At 42.3% G+C, this 21,393-nt stretch overlaps 1 protein-coding gene across 1 annotated transcript in view; it reads right to left on the reverse strand.

Annotated features, from left to right (window-relative positions):
* LOC137645504 (huntingtin-like) overlaps nt 1-21,393 on the reverse strand; it is a 330,048-nt gene that overhangs the window by 227,858 nt on the left and 80,797 nt on the right. Inside the window, 3 exon segments of the mRNA XM_068378310.1 lie at nt 5,208-5,340; nt 13,877-14,074; nt 19,823-20,040. Of these exon segments, the coding sequence (XP_068234411.1) occupies nt 5,208-5,340; nt 13,877-14,074; nt 19,823-20,040 (549 nt within the window).

Consider the following 21,393-nt stretch of genomic DNA (forward strand, 5'->3'; position numbering starts at 1 on the left):
GCCATTAAAGTAAGTCTTCTAAAGGTATGACTGTCCTTGCCAGTGGAAGGACCTCAATTAACGACGAGATGGAGAGACTCCTTCTACTACGGATTAAAGAGAAGGAAATCGCTGGTGATACACTCACGCAATCGGTAATTTCGCACAAGGCGAGCGGCATCTTTGCCGATCTCGTGGAAGCCAAGAGAGACGGCGGAGACGAAGGAACGTCGCAGCAAGTCCCCCAAGAGTTCATGGCTTCTCATGGTGGTTAGATCGCTTTAGGAAGAGGACTGGTATTCACTCAGTAATCAGGCATGGAGAGGCGGCCAGTTCTGACAAGAAAGCAGCAGAAGAATTCCTCAAGAAGTTTGAGAAATTAATTTCCAGAGAAGGCTACATTCATCAGCAAGTGTTTAACTGTGATGAAACTGGCCTCTTCTGGAAGAAAATGCCCGGTCATACATATATCACAGCAGAAGAAAAGAAACTTCCTGGCCATAAACCGATGAAGGACAGACTTACCCTCACATTTTGTGCAAATACCAGTGGGGACTTAAAAATTAAGTCCCTACTGGTGTACCACTCAGAGAATCCTAGTGCCTTCTAGGCACAAAATATCACAACGGATAGGCTCTTGGTATTTTGGAGGTCAAATTCCAAGGCCTGGGTCAAGAGAACCATATTTATTGAGTGGGTAAACGTCTGCTTCGGTCCTGCTGTCAAGAAATTTTTAGAAGAGAACAATCTTCCTCTAAAATGTCTCCCGGTACTGGACAATGTCCCTGCTCACCCTCCTGACCTCGAGGCCAACATACATCCTAGCTTCTTCATCAAAGTTCTCTTTCTGCCACCGAACACCACCCCTCTCCTCCAGCCAATTGACCCCCAAGTGATTGCCAACTCCAAGAAGCTTTACACAAAGCATCTGTTCAGAAGATGCTTCGAAGTGACCGAAAGCACTCAACTCACCCTCCGTGAATTTTGAAAGGGGCATTTTGACATCGTTCAATGGCTGAAGATGATCGATAAAGCTTGGAATGAGGTTTCACGGTGCACCTTGAACTCTTCATGGAAGAAACTGTGGCCAGCTGTTGTGGCAGAACGCGAATTCGAAGGTTTCGAACCCCCAACCGAAGACGAGGCTGTTGATGACCATCATTCAAGAAGAGCACCACTCTAGTGGTGGCGGGGACGGGGGGGAAGACTGAAGAAACGACATCGGCAGAAATAAGGGAAGCTATCAGTTGGTATGAAAACCTTACGAGATTCATTGAAAAAAAAAAAACACCCAGAAAAACTTCACACAAGTCGTCTTATGGAGAGTGTTAATGACAAGTGTATGAGTCATTTTAGAAATATTTTGAGGAGTCGTCAGAAACAGGCTTATTTGCATAGATATTTCTCCAAAAGAGAAGTGTCATAAAGCAAAGATGATATAAGTGATTCTAGTAAAAAAGCTAAAAAAGAGTAAAGCTAAGATGAAGTAGTGCTATTGTATAAAATTAAATTCTAGAAAAGAAAAATTATAAAAAAAATTTCAAGACAAAAATAAAAAAAAGCATTTTTAATTTTAAGTGTTTAGTAAGAATAAATTTATCATTAAGTGTAACATAATTAGCATTGATACATTTTTATATCTGCTGTCTCCTCCCCACTCTATCTCCACCCACTACCAGCTCAAGTCACGTCACTCCAAAGGTAAATAAAATTTCATTTTTCCTTTACAGTACAGTATATAAATTTTTATCTATAATGCTATTTAATTATACTGTATACTGTACAGTACATGTATATAATATATAAGTACTGTAGTACAGTACTTACTATACTATTTTGTTACTAATTTTTAATATGTATATAAAATTTTGATGTTTTTACCTGGGGTTTTGCGCGCATTAGCTATTCTTGCCCGCCATACGACATTTTCACCATACGATACCAATTCCGGAACGGATTAATGTCGTATGGTGGGGGTCTACTGTATTTCCATTCACTCTTATGAAGATAAAACAGATCTTTAATAACAAAATCTTTTATTTCTGTAACCCTTGATGTTAATATTGCTCCTTTCTCGATGCTCAGTTATATAGACGTTTACAAGCCACCTGTTGAGATACTACTGCTAGTGTGTTACAGTATTTGGTCCTTTGGCTGGCCAGATTATCATCATTATCATTATTATTAGCTAATCTACAACCATAATTGGAAAAGCAAGATGCTATAAGCCCAAGGCTCCAACAGGAAAAAAAGGCCAGTTCAGGTGATGACTCTGTAACCTTTTTTTTTAATTCTTAAAAGACACTGATCTACCTTTTGTTCGATCTTCCTCTTCAACACCATTAGATACTTTCTAAAAATGCTCGATTTAACAATCTTAGGACTCAAAGATCTTTAAACTTGAAGTTCCCTGGCTCTGAATAAAAGAAACTTTCTTTATTTTCTGTTTTTGCTCCAATTCAAACAATTCTTCATTCGTCAGTGGTTGCTTCAATCAACTCATCAAAATCTTCTTCCAACTCATCTCACGCCCCTTACTAAAAGATAGAAAATTCTTCAATATGTCCCTTACTAGCTCATTAAAACCTTTATAACCCTGTATGAATTTAGGGCCTAGTTTCTTCCATACACCATTCATTGCTGTTTAAAGTTGATCCAAAATGCAGATGTTTAATACTACCAGATAAATATTGTTGTCCTTCCAAAAATACCAAATATTCATGCCGTCCTCTGCCCGAGTAACACCAACTGTCTGACTAAGGTACGTTGTAGAAAGTACTGCTTGAAGCGGATTATGATACCTTGGTCAATGGGTTGAATGAGACGTAATGTTTAGTGGTAAGAGAACAACAAACATTTGGATCCAGGTCATTCAGATGAGGACATGTCCAGGTGCCTTAATAAGGATCAATAAAATTTGCTTACCCTACAATAATCCTTAAATGCTGGTATAAAATGGCCACTGGACCAATCTTCGAAAGTGACTATAGTGACCCAAGCCTTCTGGTTAGCAATACAAATGACATGAGTCAGTCATCTCTGCAATTTTTTTGAGGATTATGGACATGTAAGACTACCAACAGCTTCAGCTTGAAATTGCCAGTGATATTACCTCGTAATATTAATATTAGCTTATCTTTGGCTACTTTATTCTCCGACTGTTTGCTTTTTCTCTAAAATAAATGAGTGATCAAGCATTCATTTCCAAAACAAACTAGTTTTGTCAATATTCAAGATGAATTTTGGAGGAATTTATTCTTCATCAATGATTTCTTCAATGTTAAAGGAAATTCATCAGCAACAGAAACTTCTCCAATAAGTATCTCTTAGATCTCCAGTATACTAGTACGCTATAGGTCCAAGCCCTCCAGTGTAGTAATATGCGGACATGCCAGACAGTTGTCATTTTGAATGGATCACACCTGATGTGTTTGTTGAGGAAAGACAGGTAGAGGATCACTCTTTTCTCAAAGTTGTCTTTCTTTGCTATACTGAATAATCTGCCCAGGAATTCTAGAAACATGCCCCTTTCTATGATTCGTTTTCTTACCATCTTGCTTACAATGGGGTTGAGTTCCAGGATCTTGGCCTAGAGACTTATCGTGTGGAGGTGGTTTTGTTATCGACTACCCTTGGGGGTTATACTCTGCACCCACACGAAAAGGTCCAACCTTCGTGAACATCTAGCTCAATAGCAAGACACAGAAGAAAGATGACATGTTCTCTTGCAAAACCTGCTGAGGGGTCTGAATGAATATACTGAAGAGAGCTTGCGAAATACATGAGGGGTGACAATGCCAATGGCAATTCGAGGAAACACTGGTTCTATCGTGTTGGGCGTGAGAAGGAGAATGAGACACTCTCCTTTTAGATGTGTGACAACTGACGATGGGAGTGCTTTCTGCATCTTAAGTGTGAAGGCGATATACTGGACAAAGGTCTGGGAGTCCAACTGAAAGATCTAGAAGGCCAAAGAGATTTCAACCGTCTGCGAGATGGTTGGCTATCAACCTCTGCAGTGGAAGATATGAGAGGAGTTTGGCAAGCAACCTAAGGAGCATGTTCTGAAGAGCAAAAACACTCATGATTAGAATAAGAGTAACAAGCACATTGAAGAAACCTTCTGGGAATTAGGAGGGACAAGTGAAAGTTCATCTTCTAAGGTGCCATCTGCATGTATGAGAACAGCAGCCAACGGCTTCTGAAGAGGCCCTTTTGAAGGCATATTTTCTGCTGGATATCTTGAAGCTAGGAAACATTGAAGGTTATCCTCTGATAGGGCGCCTGGATGCCAAGAGACTGCCACAATTCACGCAACGCCTTAACCTTCTGAAAAAGAGAAGGCTCACCTAAAGGAGGAGGTTCCATCAATTCACTAGGAGAACCAGCAACACCTCCTTGGCCCTGAGCTTGCCCGAGGGTTAAAGTGCCATCACTCTTACTCAAGCGGCCCCCTAGAGGAAGCCACATGAGATGAGTCACAGGAGATTCCCAGGAGAAGAAGCAACAGCCGTGGCTTTCTTCGACTTCGAGGATGACCCCGAAGGCAAAGAATCCTTCTTCGGTTTCTTCTTCCTCCTACTGAACTTCACCCACTGGTAGGATGGTCACTCCCTACACTCATTACACTGTGATGTCTTTGTGCACACATGACCTCTACAGGACTGACAAACAGAATGAGGATCAACATCAATACCATTCATGAAAGTACCACAGGTCTTCGGTAGTACTCCAGGGCATGTCTGTATAACCATCATGATGACAAGGATTATACAAACACACTGGAAAAGGAAAAGAAAAAGAAAAATTATTAAGTTTGAAATAAATGTCTGCCAAGGTTCCAAGTCAGAGAGAGAAGAAATGTCTGCAATTTCGGATGGCTGAAATCAAAGTGAATAGCTGCGAGCCGGGTGGTCACCTCCCCACTACCAGATGGATTGTTTACACCTACTTGAAAGTTTTAACTGCCATGTTCCAAGTTTGCTGTTATCATTCTCCTACAGTAAAGGACAATGGTTTGTATTTATGTAGGTACAAATATATTTTCAACTACCCAACACATATTCTTTCAGATAATTTCAGCAAAAAACACGCCTTATCATTTGGATACTATTTGCTCTAAATCAGATAAAACAGGATATGGCATTCTATTCATATAAATATCAAAATACCATATAAAAATGAATTACATATAAATCAATTGTGAACAACTACAGATTATTACATACCATAAGAAATTTGTTGCTTGTGCAAAGAAGTTGGCTAGTAAAAGCATATATAAGACGAGAAAGAGACTGGGAAATTCTGCAATTTTGACTGTCAGGCAACGAAGACTTTCCCCCATGGGAGGCATCTGACCTACTAAAAGAAAATAAAAAATTAGAATTTTAATAATGAATTTTCTTACTTCAGTACTCACCTGATATTCATATTGCTCAGTTTAATCAACAGCTATCCATAAAATTCCTAAAAACTTGAAATTTTCCCAGTTTCTTTCCTTCAATAAACATGGCCTTGGTAAAGGAATGGAAAACTCTAACTGCAAGCGGTAAGGGTCTCAGAAATGACACACGTGTCTCTCTCTGTCCTTTTCTTCAGATTCAAAGACAAAATTATCCCTATTATCTTGATACAACATGTTAGTGGGGAGGAGGGTGGGCATGTATATGATCATCCGGTGAGTATAAAATAAGAACTTTTATAATTAAAATTCTCTTTATTTCTATGAACCTCCTGTGATGTTCATATTAATGATGCCCACACTCAGTTTGAGGTGGAATGCCAGTGAAGGGAAGAGATAAGATGTATGGTGAAAGTCATATACCGGTATCATGGTTAAGATTTACTAACCCAGTCTACATTACTTTAAAAAAACTACCTTAAAATTCTATTTAAAATATGAGACTCCTGACAATTTACTAAAGCTATTCAAAATACTGTAGACTCTTTGAATGATACTTCTTGATCTGAATGATAGTTTTGATTGATTCCAAATCAATTAATATATCAAAACATCATATACTCATAGATAAGAAAAATATAAATTAATTGAACTCAAAATTAATTAGACAGAGGTCTTTCAGCCCCTATGGGGTCTAGAGCCCCACAATCCTCATTAGCAAATCAGGATTCTTTAAGATATTGTTTAGCAAAAACTGACTTGGTACAACATCAAGTTGCTGCTAAAACTCTTTCCAAAGAAAGGTTTCTTCCAAATTCAATTGAAGTAGCAGCACTACTACAACTACGTACCTTCTCTTTTAACCCTTTCATTAATTTGTATTTAATTCTTTATGAGCATCAGTGACCAAACTTCAAACTGTGAATGATATTGATTTTTTGGTCAAAGGGTGACTAGGAACCTTAATCCCACAAAACAAATTAAGGACACTACAGTAGAACCTTGCAGCAACGGACACTTACGACGGACTTCGGAGATACCAGACTAAATTCAAATAACTAGAGTAGCATTCAGTTGAAAATGGTCACCATAATAAGCAAATAGTTCTGAGATATTTATTTCTATTCACTCTATATCTATTTATATATCACAAATTTTAAGTAAGTATTTTTCCTAACAGTACTTACCTCGAACTACTTTCTTAGGAGTATCTGGGATCTCCTCCCTAAACGACCAAGAATTTTGCATAGTTTCCCCTAGCTCTGTTTTCCCTTGTTGGGTCCCTCCGTGGCGGATGGATACTCGCCCTGAGCCGACCCAGGGTCAGCGCGGGAGAGTGCGCTGCTAGGTCTGAGTCGTCAGTAAGTGCATGTTTAAGTACTACTCGAACTCCTGTAATACATTCGGGGCAGGATGGGTGGGCAATAAGCCGAAAGTAGTTCAAGGTAAGTACTGTTAGGAAAAATACAAATTACTTAAAATTTGTGATTTGTTCCAACACGGAGTACTTACCTCAAACTACTTTCTTAGGAGACTCACACTTTAGGAGGAGGGAGTGGGCTTACAGGCCGGAAGATCCCATTAACATACTGGGGCACGAGACCTAGATAGGAGGCTAGGTCTAGACGACCCAGTGGACAGGGTAGGAGAGTCGGGGAAAGCACGCAAAAGTCTACCTTATGTACAACTCACCTTTATGTATAATCCGGACATGGGTTTCCACAAAATCCACCTCTCACATGGTAGGAGGAAAGGAAAGGGGGAAAAAGGGGGTAGCAAGGAAGGGGGGAGTAGGGAGGAAACTTGTGTCGCTTGCGATTACTTCCCTCGGGCTACCCGGGGCCTTCAACCTTTAAACTTTTTGCATGGCAGAAATTACTGGCCCAATAGAGAAGGAGTCCAGGGATTTCCTCGTACAGTCTTTCAGGTAGTGGGCCGTAAAGGTGAACTGCCTGGCCCAAGTACCTGCTCGCATGATTTGACCCACTGCCATGTTGGTATCAAAAGCCAAAGAAGTGCTAAGACCCCTAATATCATGGGGTCGTGGGGTCCCACGAACCGCAAATCCATCACTGTCATAAGCCCTCTTGATGACTTGCCTAAGCCAGAAGGAGATCGTGTTCTTAGACACTGCCCTCTTGACTGGGCCTGAAGTGACAAACAAACTTTTGATGGCTGGCCTGAGTTTGGCTGTCCTACTAAGGTATTTTCTGATTGTTCTCACTGGGCACAGGAGCAAGTCTTATGGATTGTCTGAGTGAGGGATTGCTGGAATTGAGAACTCCTCGAACCTTGGATCCGCAACTGCTGGGTTCTGGGTTTTGGCCACGAATTCGGGCGGAAACTTAAAGGACAGTTCCTTCCACCCTTTTGAGTGCGAGACCTCGAAAGACAAGCCGTGGAGCTCACTTACACGTTTGGCTGAGGCTAGAGCTAGTAAGAACACTGCCTTGAGAGTGAGGACTTTATCCAGAATGTCCTTAAGGGGTTCGAAGGGAGGCCTTGATATAGCCTTGAGAACTTTGTCTAAGTCCCACTGCGGAACCCAAGAGGTGCGTGGGGAACAAGACTCCTCAAAACTCCTGATGAGCATGGAGATGTGGCGAGATGCCCCCAGGTTGATGCTTCTGAGTTGAAAAACTTGCTCCAGTGCCGCACGGACTCCCTTGATAGCTGGAATGGAGACCCTCAGATCGTCCCTCAAGTGAACCAGGAAGTCTGCAATCCTGTGGACTGATGCGTCTAAGGGTCTCAGGTTCTGTGTGGCGCACCACTTCACGAATGTGGCCCACTTGGCCTGGTACACCACGCACGAGGACTTTCAGAGATACCCTGACATCCTTGCAGCTGTCTTCACCGAGAACCCATCCTTCCTTAACAGACGCTTGATAACCTCCACGCGTGTGGCTGCAGGCACTGCGGGTTTTCGTGCAGTCTTCGGAAGTGTGGCTGGTGTAGTAGGTCTTCCCTTACTGGAAGAGGCCACTGAGGGAGTGTGGCCAAGTCCTGTAGATGCGCGAACCACTCCCTCTCCGGCCACCAGGGCACTACCAAAGTCATTCTTGTAGCCTTTAACTGCCTGAGCCTGTTGAGTACCTGCCTGAAGATCCCAAAGGGAGGGAAGGCATACACATCGAGACCGTCCCACGAGTGTTGGAAGGCGTCCTCGAAGGTTGCTGTTGGGTCTGGCACTGGAGAACAGAACATGGGTAGCTGAGCATTGAGCCTCGTGGCAAACAGATCCATTATTGGTGAGCCCCACAACTGGAGAACACTCGTGCGCCACCTGCGGGTGTAGAGACCATTCCGACCCTACCACTTGTCCTGTCCTGCTGAGGCCGTCGGCCAGTACGTTTCTCTTTCCTGGGATGAACCTGGCTGTGAGAACGATGTGGTTCTTCTCGGCCCAGTCCAGGATCTGAGCTGTGAGGTCACACAGTTCTTTTGATCTCAGGCCTCCCTGCTTCTTTATGTATGCCACTACAGTGGCGTTATCGCACATGAGGGCTACTGAGTTTCCTCGGAGTAGATGGGCGAAAGTCCCGAGGGCCTTTTGAACTGCCAGGAGCTCGAGCAGGTTTATGTGGAAGGTCTTCTCTTCCAGGGACCATTTTCCCTCTGCCGTTTCTTCGAGTAGATGGGCTCCCCACCCCTCCTTTGATGCGTCCGTGAAGAGCAACATCTCCGGAGGAGCGGACATGAAAGGCATTCCTTTTAGAGTGTTCTACCTGTCGGACCACCAAAGGAGCATGTTCCTGGTGGCCTGAGACATTCTGACTACGTTCTGCGGAGAGTTCCACGGAGACCAGAGGTCCTTCAGATTCCATTGGACTGGCCTCAGCTTGAGCCTCCCCTGAGGGACCAATTTCTCCGAGACTAGGTGTCCCATGAGTCTCTGCCAATCCTTGGCTCTCATTGATGTGTCTGTCAGAAATGGCCGAATGACTTGGTCTAGGTTGTTCAGCCTTTCCTGGGAGGGGAATGCCTTTGCTAACTGGGAGTCCAGGACCATCCCTAGGTACGTCATCCTGGTGGTGGGGACTAACTGGAACTTCTCCAAGTTGATGGTGATCGATCCCTAGGTTCCTGCAGAACTGCAACAGTTTCGCTCCCTGCTCCTTTAAGGCTGCCTCTGAGGCTGAAAATAGCAACCAGTCGTCGAGATATCTGATCAGTCTGATGCCCTGTTTGTGTGCCCAGAATTATACCACGGCGAACACCCTCGTGAACACCTGAGGTGCCGGTGACAGGCCGAAGCAGAGGGTTTTGAACTGCAGGGACTGGGATCCCCACTTCACTCTCAGGAATTTCCTGCGGGAGGGATGTACGGAGATTTGAAAATAGGCATCCTTGAGATCCAGGGACATCATGAAATCCCTTCTCTCAAGGTTGCCAGCACCGACTTCGGCGTCCATCTTGAAGGACGTCTTCTTGATAAACTTGTTCAGGGCCGAGAGGTCGATGACTGGCCTCCAACTTCCCGTAGCTTTCTCTACCAGGAAGAGCCTGCTGTAGAATCCTGGGGACGATTCTTGGACGGATTGGAGAGCTTCCTTGTTCAACATGGCTGACACCTCTTCCTGCAAGGCTGCTCTCTTCTTGTGATCTTTGGGTGCCAGCCATTCCACCTGATGTTTGGGGATCAGAGGGGGCGATTTCCACAGGAAGGGAATCCTGTATCCCTCCCTGAGGACAGTCACGGACCATGGGTCCGCCCCGTTGTCTTGCCATGCTTGCCAATATCGTTTGAGGCATCCCCCACTTGAGGCGTGGGAAGGTGTAGGGGGCCTCTCTCCCTATCTCCTTCTGGGGAGACAGTTTGAGCAGCCTCTCCTTGAGCCTGAATACTTTTGCCTAAAAGAGGCCTGAGCTGGAGCACTGCCCCTGCGGGAGGGCCGTGGGGATTGGTGCCAGGAAGGGAAGGAGGCCTCCTGTCTCGCCGGTGGCGCAGGTGGGTAGGCCCCTTCCACTGATATTCTCCTCTGGGGGGGACGTCTTGCCGTTGATTGCCTGGGCTCCAACAATTCCTTGATTTTGCCCACTCTCTCTATCGTCTCAGCTACCGCCTGAAGGTGGAACACAGTCTTACCCCACACTGGAGCATTCCTCAAGAACTTTGCCTCCCGTTTAGGGAGTCTACGGGGAAGCCTGTTAAGGACTCTATCCCTCCTCCTCAAGACCCAGTTTGCCGTTTGAGTCAGTGACTGGAAAGTGATGAATTTCATCCCTTTCCCCCCCCGAATGGATAAGTTCTTGCCATAGGGCTTGGTTCTCTGGCACTGATAGGTCGTGCGCTAGTTGGAACCCTGCTAGGGTGCACGCCCACCAGTCAACCCAGGAGGTCACGTTAACAATATCCTGGGAGGTGTCCTCCATCATGGCGGCCTCCGCTTGAGAAAATACCACAGGGACAGTAAGGCTCCTCTAATCCGTATTGCCCTGGTTTAAGGTTGCGACGGCTTCCTCTAAGGTGCAGGGACCTGAATGACGACCGTCCGGCACATAGAACTTTTTCTGGGTCCTTAGACCAAGCAGGAGCTTGAAGGATACTTGGGCTCTCAGGGAGTTCTTATGCCCTGCTACGAACCAGTCGACGTGGTCCATGCCCAGGGCTACGACGGGTGCTATGGGTAGGGTCAAGGATGGCTTCTGCTGCACCGGATTGTCCACCATCCTGCCCAGACCTGAAAGCCAGGCCTGCTCTGACGAAGGTTGCAGCTTGTTTAGCCTGTGATGGTGTCGTATCAGAGCTAGGACCTTCCTGTAGGAGGACACCTCATTTGGGGAACACTCGCCGGTGTCTAACAAGCCCTTTACCACCTGATCCTCCATGTCAGGTACATCTTCAACCACGGATGGATCCATGAGAGCGGACGTATCCCTTCCTTCATGCCAGGTTGATGGAGCTCCGTCACGGATGGAGCCTCCGGGATGGAGGTAGCCGTCATGGGTCTACCTCCGCCTAGGGAGATCCATGGAGCACCACTCTCTAGTTGTGCCAGCGGCTGCATCCGTAGCTTGGACGGAACCGGTGAGACAAAGGACGTGGGTGCCATGCTGCTGGGTCGCGTCCGCGGCTGCCCCCGCTGGACGGATGGAGCCGGTGACTTGCCGGGCAAGGGCAAGGAAAAGTGTGCCAACGGCTGCATCCGACGTGCGGACGGAGCCTAAGAGACACTGGGCCAGGGCACGGAAGCGGCTCCAGCGGCCACCGAGGCAGGCACTGGAAAGGTAGGAGCCCTGCTCGACCCACAAGGGGGAAAAGCCAGCCTAATGTACTTCTTCCTGGACGAACTCTTCTTACTCCAAGAACTCGTGGTCTTGGCCTTCTTCCTCGCAGGGCCTGAGTACAAGCTTGACTTTCTCCTCTTGGATCTCTTCCTTTTCCTTCTCGCCTCCCGGCCGCTGGAATTCTCCGACGAAGGCGAACTGTAGGACGAGGGACTGTCCGAGGAAGATGATGAGGAGGAGGAGCTGTCAGAGTCCTCCGTATCTACTGCTACTGCTCTCGGGGCCCGTGATCTTGCTACCGGAGTGACGGGCTGCATGAAATCCGACGGAAGCGACGCTGAGGGCGCCGGGGGCGTGCATAGAGTACCTTGAGAGGCAAACCAGCCCTCAAACTCCTCTTCTAGCCACATGGGAGACCTGAAGGGCGTCCTTGGCGCCGTCCACACAATGGAGTCGGGGTCTGACGAGCACATGGTCCTCCTTTCTTTGTCTCGCCCGGCCCTGGAGGCTGCTGTACCTGTAAAACACTGCCACAATGAGGGGGTAGGAGCTGTTTCAGGCCTCCCCACACCGGGTCTTCACTGGAGACGGGTCCTGCGGGCACCAGAACCTCGTCTACGGCACACACTTCCGCCACACTAGCAGCCCCCTCACTCATCTGCGTAGGCCCCTAACAGTTACCATCCCCGATGTCAGACTCATGGGGAACGGCAATGGGCCGTTTCCCCGCAACGGGCATGGTGTGAAGTTCAAACTATTTGTGGATGACACACAATTTTACTTCTCCATAAATGATATACATGACACTACTGAAACTCTAAACCAAATCCTTGATAGTGTTAGAGAATGGATGACATTTAAACAACTAAAATTAAATGAGAACAAAACTGAATTCATAGTGGTGGGTAAGAGAAAGAGCGTGAGAAACTTGGGTGATATTCAATTAACATAAATAATGACTCAGTGCCGATATCTAGTAAAGTTCGAGATCTAGGTGTATTTCTTGACTGTAACCTGTCTCTAAATGCCCAAATAAATAATGTAATAAAAACAGCTGGTTTTCATCTCAAAAATATTGTATTTATAAAAAAGTACCAGGACGAAAATTCTGTAAAGAAACTTGTGATAAACTGTGTTATTACCAGGTTTGACTACTACAACTCCATCTATTACAATTTACCAAGTGTAACTTAAGAAATTACAAAACATAATAAACAGAGGAGCAAGACTGATAAAAGGTGTCCCACCTAGAGAAAGGGTCACCCTATACTAATTGATTTACACTGGCTGCCGATAAAGGCGAAAACTTAATTTAAAATATGCACAATAACCCACCAAGTTATCAGAACCAGTTGTCCAAAATATCTAAGAGAATTTCTACTTATTGAGTGGCCAACAAATCGTGTCGACACGAAAATAGTTACAGATGGCTTCAAACTATTGGAGCCTAGATATATGTCTACTGTAGGCTCCAGAGCCTTTAAAGGTGCGGCCCCGAGACTATGTAATAAGCTCCCACGAAACATCCTAGTGATTGAAGACATTAAGGCTTTCAAGAGGAAACTGAAGACTTTCTCATTTCATCAGTCTTACAACAGTGACGATTTAACAGTAAATGAACAATACGCGATATGAAACATTAGATACTCTGAACGAACAAAGTAAAATGACAGTGGAGGTCTTGTACAGAGTGGGGTTCCCCTGCTGTCAGGGACCAGAAAAGCAGCCATCAAAGTAAGTAAAGTAAGCTTAAAACATACTACTACTATAGAACAAAGTTTGTAATTATGTAGGAACAACATAATTTCTCAATACTGTACATCTATTACAGTATCTTTGGACACCATCCACTATGGTATAATAAAGCATTTTATGTCACTTGCTACAGTACTGTACAACACTGTATTGGAATATCTTACTGGATTAGCTTGTATCCCATGCTAAGATGATCCATGGCACTTTCTTCCTAAGTATTTCAAGTGTTTGTACATTTAGCACAATTTGCCAATGTTTGAATATAAAATCTTCGACTAGGATTTGGTCATACACTATGTGATTCTACTTGATAATCAAAAACCCTAAGTTACAACTAATTAAATAAAAGAGGTGTTACTGCTTATAGATTCTCTTCGCCAAGAATTTTAAATAGGAGAGAAAATTATTTCTAAATATCAATATGCATATAAATTGTACCTAAGTCTTTCTTAAATGCTAAATTTTCAAAATATAAATAATTTTTTCACCACTGAAAAATTTGAAATCTACCATTCACTCATATTAAGCCATCCATCAGAAAGAAGTCTATGAAGGGGAGCCACAGGAAGAGAAGGAAGGCTACGGGAAGACCAATTCTGCTGTGAAAGAGGATTTACTTTCCTCTGTTCTTGCAGATGACCACCTTGAACAAGATCTGAAGCTACTTTCTGAATCAAATCTCCAGTGCTCATCATCTCAGGTACCAGTCTGAAAAGAAAATTAGAATATACAGATATCAATTTCACTAACACTGAAAAATACTATCTTATTTTCCTAATTATAATTTTGTAATCACAAAAATATTTTGTACTTTAAGCAAGTATTCTACAACTTGTGAATCACATAATGAACATCTATTACAATAAAAGTATTTAGTATCTAGAGTGCTATTTAACTCAATATTCCCTAATATGAAGCATTGAATGTCTACTGGATTATTTTTCTTAAATAATAAATCTTGAAATTTTTATGAAAGAACTAAATGCTACCCCAAAAACCACCACTCATTATTTATGGTCTTTTAATGTCTTAAATACTGCAGCCTTTTGTATAACAGAAAAGAATAGTTAGTTGTAAGGCTAGTGATGATGAAAGACACTTTATATAATTTCATTAAAAAGAAAGTTTGCTTCATGTCAAATCTATCACTATTATACAGCATAATTCATTGATCAGGAGAAATATTTGAACTGCTGAATGCCCCAAAATGTTGGTTATGACCTGCTGGATGCCTGAAGAGATCCTAAGTAAATGATAATTAGATGTCTCATTCAAATGTGTTTATAAAGGGACCTGGTTGCTGGAAATGCAGTGTTCCTCTGATGCAAATATATAAATCTTAATAAAGTAATCTTACACCAATCTATATTGGTGTAAGGAGAGGGGGTTCCAAGCCCCTTCATCCAGTCCCTTAAGACACAGGGATATGTTGGCGCTATTCTAATTGTTTTCATGCCCCCGCGGCCACAGGGGGCATATATACAACTACAGTACAAAATTAATGTTAACTTCAACACAAATGAAAACAAGACACACTTCTAATCCATGACATGGGTTAGGCCGGTTGCAAGCCGAAGCATTGCGAATAACCACCAGAGCACTAGTGGGAGGTTCACAAGTCGCCTTGTGTGCGACTAAATTGGGACGTAAAGGCCCTGATGGGAGCAATCAAAGCTGGGGTGGATTGGCCAAAAACGTGCACTGCTATCGCTCGCGAATATCAGACCAACGTCCTCCCAAAGTGTCAAGACATCTGAGGCAGAACCCTGGATGGTTTTGTACACGAGAGACTCGTAACGACTCATTGCGCCTGAGAGAAATGGTGACGAAGGGCTGCAACTCCGGGGAGTCGGCAGCCACAATCACCATGTTGCTTCAAAGAGCCTAGCTCCAAAGATCTAGAGCGAACAGGCAAGGGTTCACAAAGTTGCTTATGTGGACCTTTAGAAGGAGACCACTCAAGTAAGGCTGTCCTATCGAGCTGGCGAGAGAATTGACTGTCCTCATAGGGTGGAGAAACACGAGGATCCCAGGGGGGTGAACATATTAGGCTGAAACTTCAAAGAAAACCAGCCTGCAATTCCTCGGGTTGGTGATGAATTGCAGAGGATTGATTGATTTAAAGCTTTCAGGCATCCTGACATCTAAGGTCATTGATGCCGATATCATTTAGTTTATATGTATATAAAAAAAAATTAAAGAATATTCAATTAAAACCATAAAAGTTGAATGTCATTAAAAAAGTTAAGATAGTTTTCAAAAGGCCCACTTCTGAGATAAATCTAAAAATGCCACTTTCATAGTAGGACACATCATGTCCAAGAATCTTGGCAAGGATGAACCTGCCACCCTCACCTCGAGCCTCAAACAAATATCTATTCCGCAAGTTATTATAATTGGGGCATTCGGTCAATAGATGCCAAACAGTTGTCACAATACGTAAAAGAAAAGGTTGAGGGAGTTGTTGAATCACCCCCACTAAGTTATCATACAAAACGTTATCATTTGGAGGCAAGTGCAGAGAACAAATTGTATATTTTCTCCCAATATCAATCTGTACAACCACTGCCTGCAGAGGTGTACGAATAGACAGAGAAACTTGGGGAACATCTCGACGAACGTATATGAGACTTCTGCATGGCTCCCCACTTGGTGATCATATGGTGTCCTATAACTAATATATTCGCGAGGACAAGGGGTATTATGATCAAGTTTGCTCTCCTGTAGACAAATAATTATGGGGGAATGCTCATGAATAAGGAGTTTGAGTTCTTCATATGTGGCCCTTAAACCCTGACAATTCCATTGCAAAATGGAGGAAAAAACTATGGTTTATAATTTGGTAGACCCCTTGGATGGAGTCTTCCCATTAGCGGTTTTTTGATTTAACACTATTTTTAGGTGGTTTTATCAAAGAGGGTCTTGATAGATTGGGTTTGGCATTTATGATTTTCATTTGTCTTTTTGATCTGATTGTTGAGGAGGTTGGTGGACCTCCACTTGAATTTCCGATTTATTTAAATTGATTTCCAGTTGATCAGAAACATCAACAGACAAAGCATCATATTTATTTGACGTCGTAATTTTGATATTTCTTATGGAAGGGGGCGAGAGAGATGGAGGTCTCTCTCTTTTCCGATTAGTAGGTTTTGAGCTACCAGGTTTTTGCACCTTCCCCAATACAGGTGCACCTGGTAACTTGGTGTAGGTGGTATCTCCATCAAATCAGGCAAGGACATGGCCTGAGAGAGGTTAGTACTATTGTTGGTTATGGGGGACGAAGGCTGTACAGAAGTGGGCAATAACCCATTTTTAATACACTGTGGCAGAGCCTCAGAAGGCAATATGATTACCTTGTCCTGCAGTACTTTATTATCAGAAGTTGTATTTCTCTTCTTAAGATTACTGGCAGTGCTAGGTGGGTTTGATGTCACCTGTGGTAAATTTCCCTTTGATTTTAAGGCCTTTGCATAGCTGGTTGATTTATTCAACAGTCTTTATGCATGTCCCACACTTATGTGTTCTAAACTTGATTTGTTTAGGGCAGCTTCCTCCAACTTATACAGTTCGCATCTCCTATCAGTTGATTTATGATTCAAATTGCAGTATGAACACCTGGCCTCAAGTGTACATTCGCCATGATAAGTTTTGGAGCAAATACAACACATTTTTTCATTTTTGCAAACTTTGAATAGGTGCCCAAATTCAAAACAATTAAAGCATTGCAGGGGTTTTGTTTGAAAGGCTGAACTTTAATCCTTTCATTTTCAATAACAATTTGGAAAGGTACATCAGTATCCTGGAAAGTAAGTATAATCATTGAAGTTCCAGGAACCTTATGCACTTTCTATACATTTAGTGGACACATAGAAAGTATCTCCTCCTCTGTAAATTCGTACAGGTCTTTATTAAAGACCACTCCCCTTCCATAACTAAAATTTAAATGAGGTTTCATTTCCCATGTAATTTCATCACTGCCTGTCTGTAAGTTAGATAGTATTGCAGACTGAGTCGAAGATTTGGCATGGATGAGATAACTATTCTTCCCAAAACGAGATATATCTCCAGGTGCAATGGTTCCTACTTTTTTCTGAATAAACTTACATATTTTAAAATAATTCAATATTATCCCTTTAAGTTCAGCTACAAGCCACATTGGTGGTTTGGGTTTTCTCTGTGAAGGCATGGGTAAATTTCTATCTTTTTCAAACCAGTCAGCAGGTTTGTACACATCCAATTCCTTTGGGACCTTATCACAAAGAGCTCCCATGAGGTTCAAATCGTTAATTTTGATACTACTAATATTACTTATGGCATTGAACGCTTCATCATGACTATCAAAAGATATCCAAGAGTCCCATTTTTCATCTCCGAGTCTCATTCTTATTTCCTTTATCAATCCATAGCACTCAAATGCTCTATATATATCATTATAACTTGTCTCTAATGGAATTTGGGAAACATGAAGGAATCGTAGTTTCCGTGATACCCAAGTTGCTAGATTTTCTAACATCAGTAGAGTGGTCCTTTATAGTTCAAAGGTCGTCAACAGAATTTTCCTTAATTACAGTAGCAGAAGTCGTCAACAGTGCCGGGGGGGGGGGGGGGTCAGTAAATCTAGGGGATGGGGCATCAGTATCTGAAGGGTCCATATTTAATTGTGGGATTTTCATGTTTTTTGTTGTTGTTTTGTTGGTTTACCTGCTTGAGATTTTTAAGAAAGTATCATACGTTGGAAAGGAAATTTGTATTCTCCACTATCGGCACAATGAGAGTATACTTCCCAGATGGTCCACTCCATACCCTACCCGAAGGATAGCATCAAAACAGATATAGAGGCACAGGTGTAAGCTAAACCCGCCTGTTAAGACTGAGACCAAGGAAATATGGAATCATCCTCCCCATATCTGTAATGATGGGCTTCTGGCCAGAAGCCAAGAGTCCCACCTCAAGGGTTGGATCCCCCTGGATTCCGATGACCCAACCCTTGAGAGTAGTTCCACCAAAAAGGTCAAAACAATCTTTGGGATGGCCGAGATCATCCAATACTCTCATATATAGCTTTGAATGCGAATACCTCCCAACCGTGATCCCTTCTCCCATTCATCTAAGCAGGCAATAATAACGAATGTGGATATATCCACGCCATATAAATAAAAGAGAAAAAAAAATAAATGAACAAATAAAATAAATAAATAAATAAATATATATATATATATATATATATATATATATATATATATATATATATATATATATATATATATATATATATATATATATATATATATATATCTACATATATATATAAATAAAACTTAAGAAAAATAATAATCATAAAGCTAGGACAGCAAGACGAAAGAAAGTTGATAAAATTAGGAGAAGGTAGAAGTAATATTGAGCAGAAGAAAAAGATGAAAGAGAGAAATTTAGATTCAAACTGGGGGAGCAATTTCCTCGGGTTGGTGATGAATTGCAGAGGAAAAATCTGCCAGGGCATGAAACTGAGTGGAAGGGATTCCACTCAAACGCTCCTGCAGTGCTCCTAGCTTCAACACCTCCACAAACTGTTTCTTTGTGAGGGAACCCGGAAGCCCAAAGGAAGGACAAAAATTATGCAAAGCGTTGAGAGAGAGAGATTACCCATGGGTGGAGGGTGCCGTCATTTCGCTATGGAAGGTTTGGGGTCTTCCCCACCCAAACATTTTCCAGGGGTCAATTGGTCATCGCTCTTACTTGATGGCCATCCAGAGGCAGCCTACAGAGAAGTAGTAAAGGGGAGGGTACAAGGCGCCGGAGAAAGAAGTCTGGATTTCTTTGACCTTGAGAAAGACCCTAAGGGTGAAGAATTCATTTTGGATTTCTTCTATCATCTACTGTACTGCTCCCACTGAGAGGATAACCACTCCCGACAAGTGTTACATGGAGAAACCTGCGTGCATGAGTGTCGTCTGCAAGCAGAACAATGCCAGTGAAGATCCGTCTCCATAACAGATATAAACATGCCACAAGAGAGGCCTGCTATGCCAGGGCAACTCTGCATGGTCACAACTCCTCAAGACCAAGCACACCTATAAAAGAAATAAGAAATTTCAATAAGTTTACAACCAGTAAATAAGGGATCTCACTGAGCAAGTGTGTGTGGGGTGGTCAGTGTAGCTCCTGCTACTACTGCTAACTAGCAGAAGGTTCATTGATACCTCATGCAAAAGTTTATGGCTAGATTCCAACTCGTGCCGAAAGATATATCCATAGCAAAGAATGAAGGGTTTGTATTTGTGTAGAAACAAGTAACATTACAATTTTCAGGGAATATTTACAAGTGGGAAAAAAATCTGAGTTTATATTGTATAATATCAGTAGAATTCAGTAACTGCAGGAGTATAAGAAGAATTATTCAAGTCAATTTGATGTTATTTTCTATTGAAATGACAAAATCAATAAAAGAAAACTTACTCAACACAAGCTGTAGCAGCAGCTGTTCGAACTCTGTGATCTTGATCTCCTAATAGTTGAAGCAATACAGCAGTAGAAACTCGATGTGAAAATCTGTCAGACTGTCGGAGGGCGGAAACTACAGGCACAGAATTACCAGCACTTCCATAATTATTACTGTTCTCAAGATGATCAATATAACTTAAAGGCAAACCACCCAGGAGCTCACACAGCTCAACCTGAAAATTGAGAATTGATTAAGCATAAAAGTTATGGTTTCTAAATCTACAAATATTGTACAATGGTAATTCTGCAATGAATAACAACTTCGGTACTGCAATACCTTCAATACTTGGAGAAACCTTAAACAATTAAATTTTCTTGAATCTTAAATAATTGAAAATAAATATATGGGGTTTTGCAGGCTCTCTTATGATTCTGCTTAATCCTCTAACACTTTGAATACTACATTCTACTGTACTCTGATTTGACTACAGTATTAGGAACTTGAAAAGCATTACATTCAGATCTACTAGTGGTGTATATTATTTCAGTTACCCTCTTAAAGTAACGTTGAGGAATCTTATTCAAGCTATTACTCTAAATCTTTAAAACATCTGTGAACCTCATACATTATAAACTGAGATCTAACTTCCAATGAACCATTTATGTTTTGTTTCTGTGAGCCTCCCGGATGTTCTTATTATTTCTTCTACAGAAGGTCAGTAGCACACCTGAAATATTTTAATAAAACTTCCTTATAAACCTTTCAATTATCATTTTGTATTTTTGTTATACAGTTTTAGTATTTTAATGCCATTACAGTAACTCCTTTTGTAAGATCTCATAAATTCATTTAATTCTCGGGTCAGAGTATTATTTCAAGCACTAACCTAACTCTTCATATGCTAAATGATTTTAATGCCCTTTTCAGTAAAGTCCAGTGATACACAGACAGTATCTACCAAATCCAAGTTCTTCTCACAGAGCCTCAAATTCATTATTTACTTTCTCCTTCAACACTGATAACATTTATATTCTACTTTGCTAGCTGATCTTTTAGACAGCTAGAATTTGAGAGGTTTAAAACAGAAATGGTAGCCAGGATTGTTATATCTTTCTCACTCCTTTAATGTACCTCCAAATGTCCCCTTACTCCTTATGTGCCGAGATGTTTGTCTAGCCACTTTAGTACTCCTCTCATGAAATAGGTGGTCTTTACTTCTTATCATTCCCACTGTTTTCCATGGTTTGGTAATTGTATAATATCACGATTCCTAAAAACAGCAGGATAACACTAATAACAGCTTTCAGACCACACAGGGAATGGTTCAGAGATCTGTTGCTCCTGTTATTGGAGTATCCAAGAAGGTTGCCGTACACAGGCAATATGCACAAACAAAATTTCTCGAAGGTGATTCATCCATACCCATCCGTTCTACATTTTACCACATGGAGACTATACACCGTATCCTCAGAACAAATGGTTTCTGAAACCCTCTAAACATTCTATAAGAAGTTCTAAAGACATTCCACTAATATTCTCTATCAAAGACAATGGAATGTTTATTCCGATTGGTACAAAGCTAAGA

This window comes from Palaemon carinicauda, chromosome 8 (genome assembly GCF_036898095.1).
Source record: "Palaemon carinicauda isolate YSFRI2023 chromosome 8, ASM3689809v2, whole genome shotgun sequence".
NCBI lineage: Eukaryota > Metazoa > Arthropoda > Malacostraca > Decapoda > Palaemonidae > Palaemon > Palaemon carinicauda.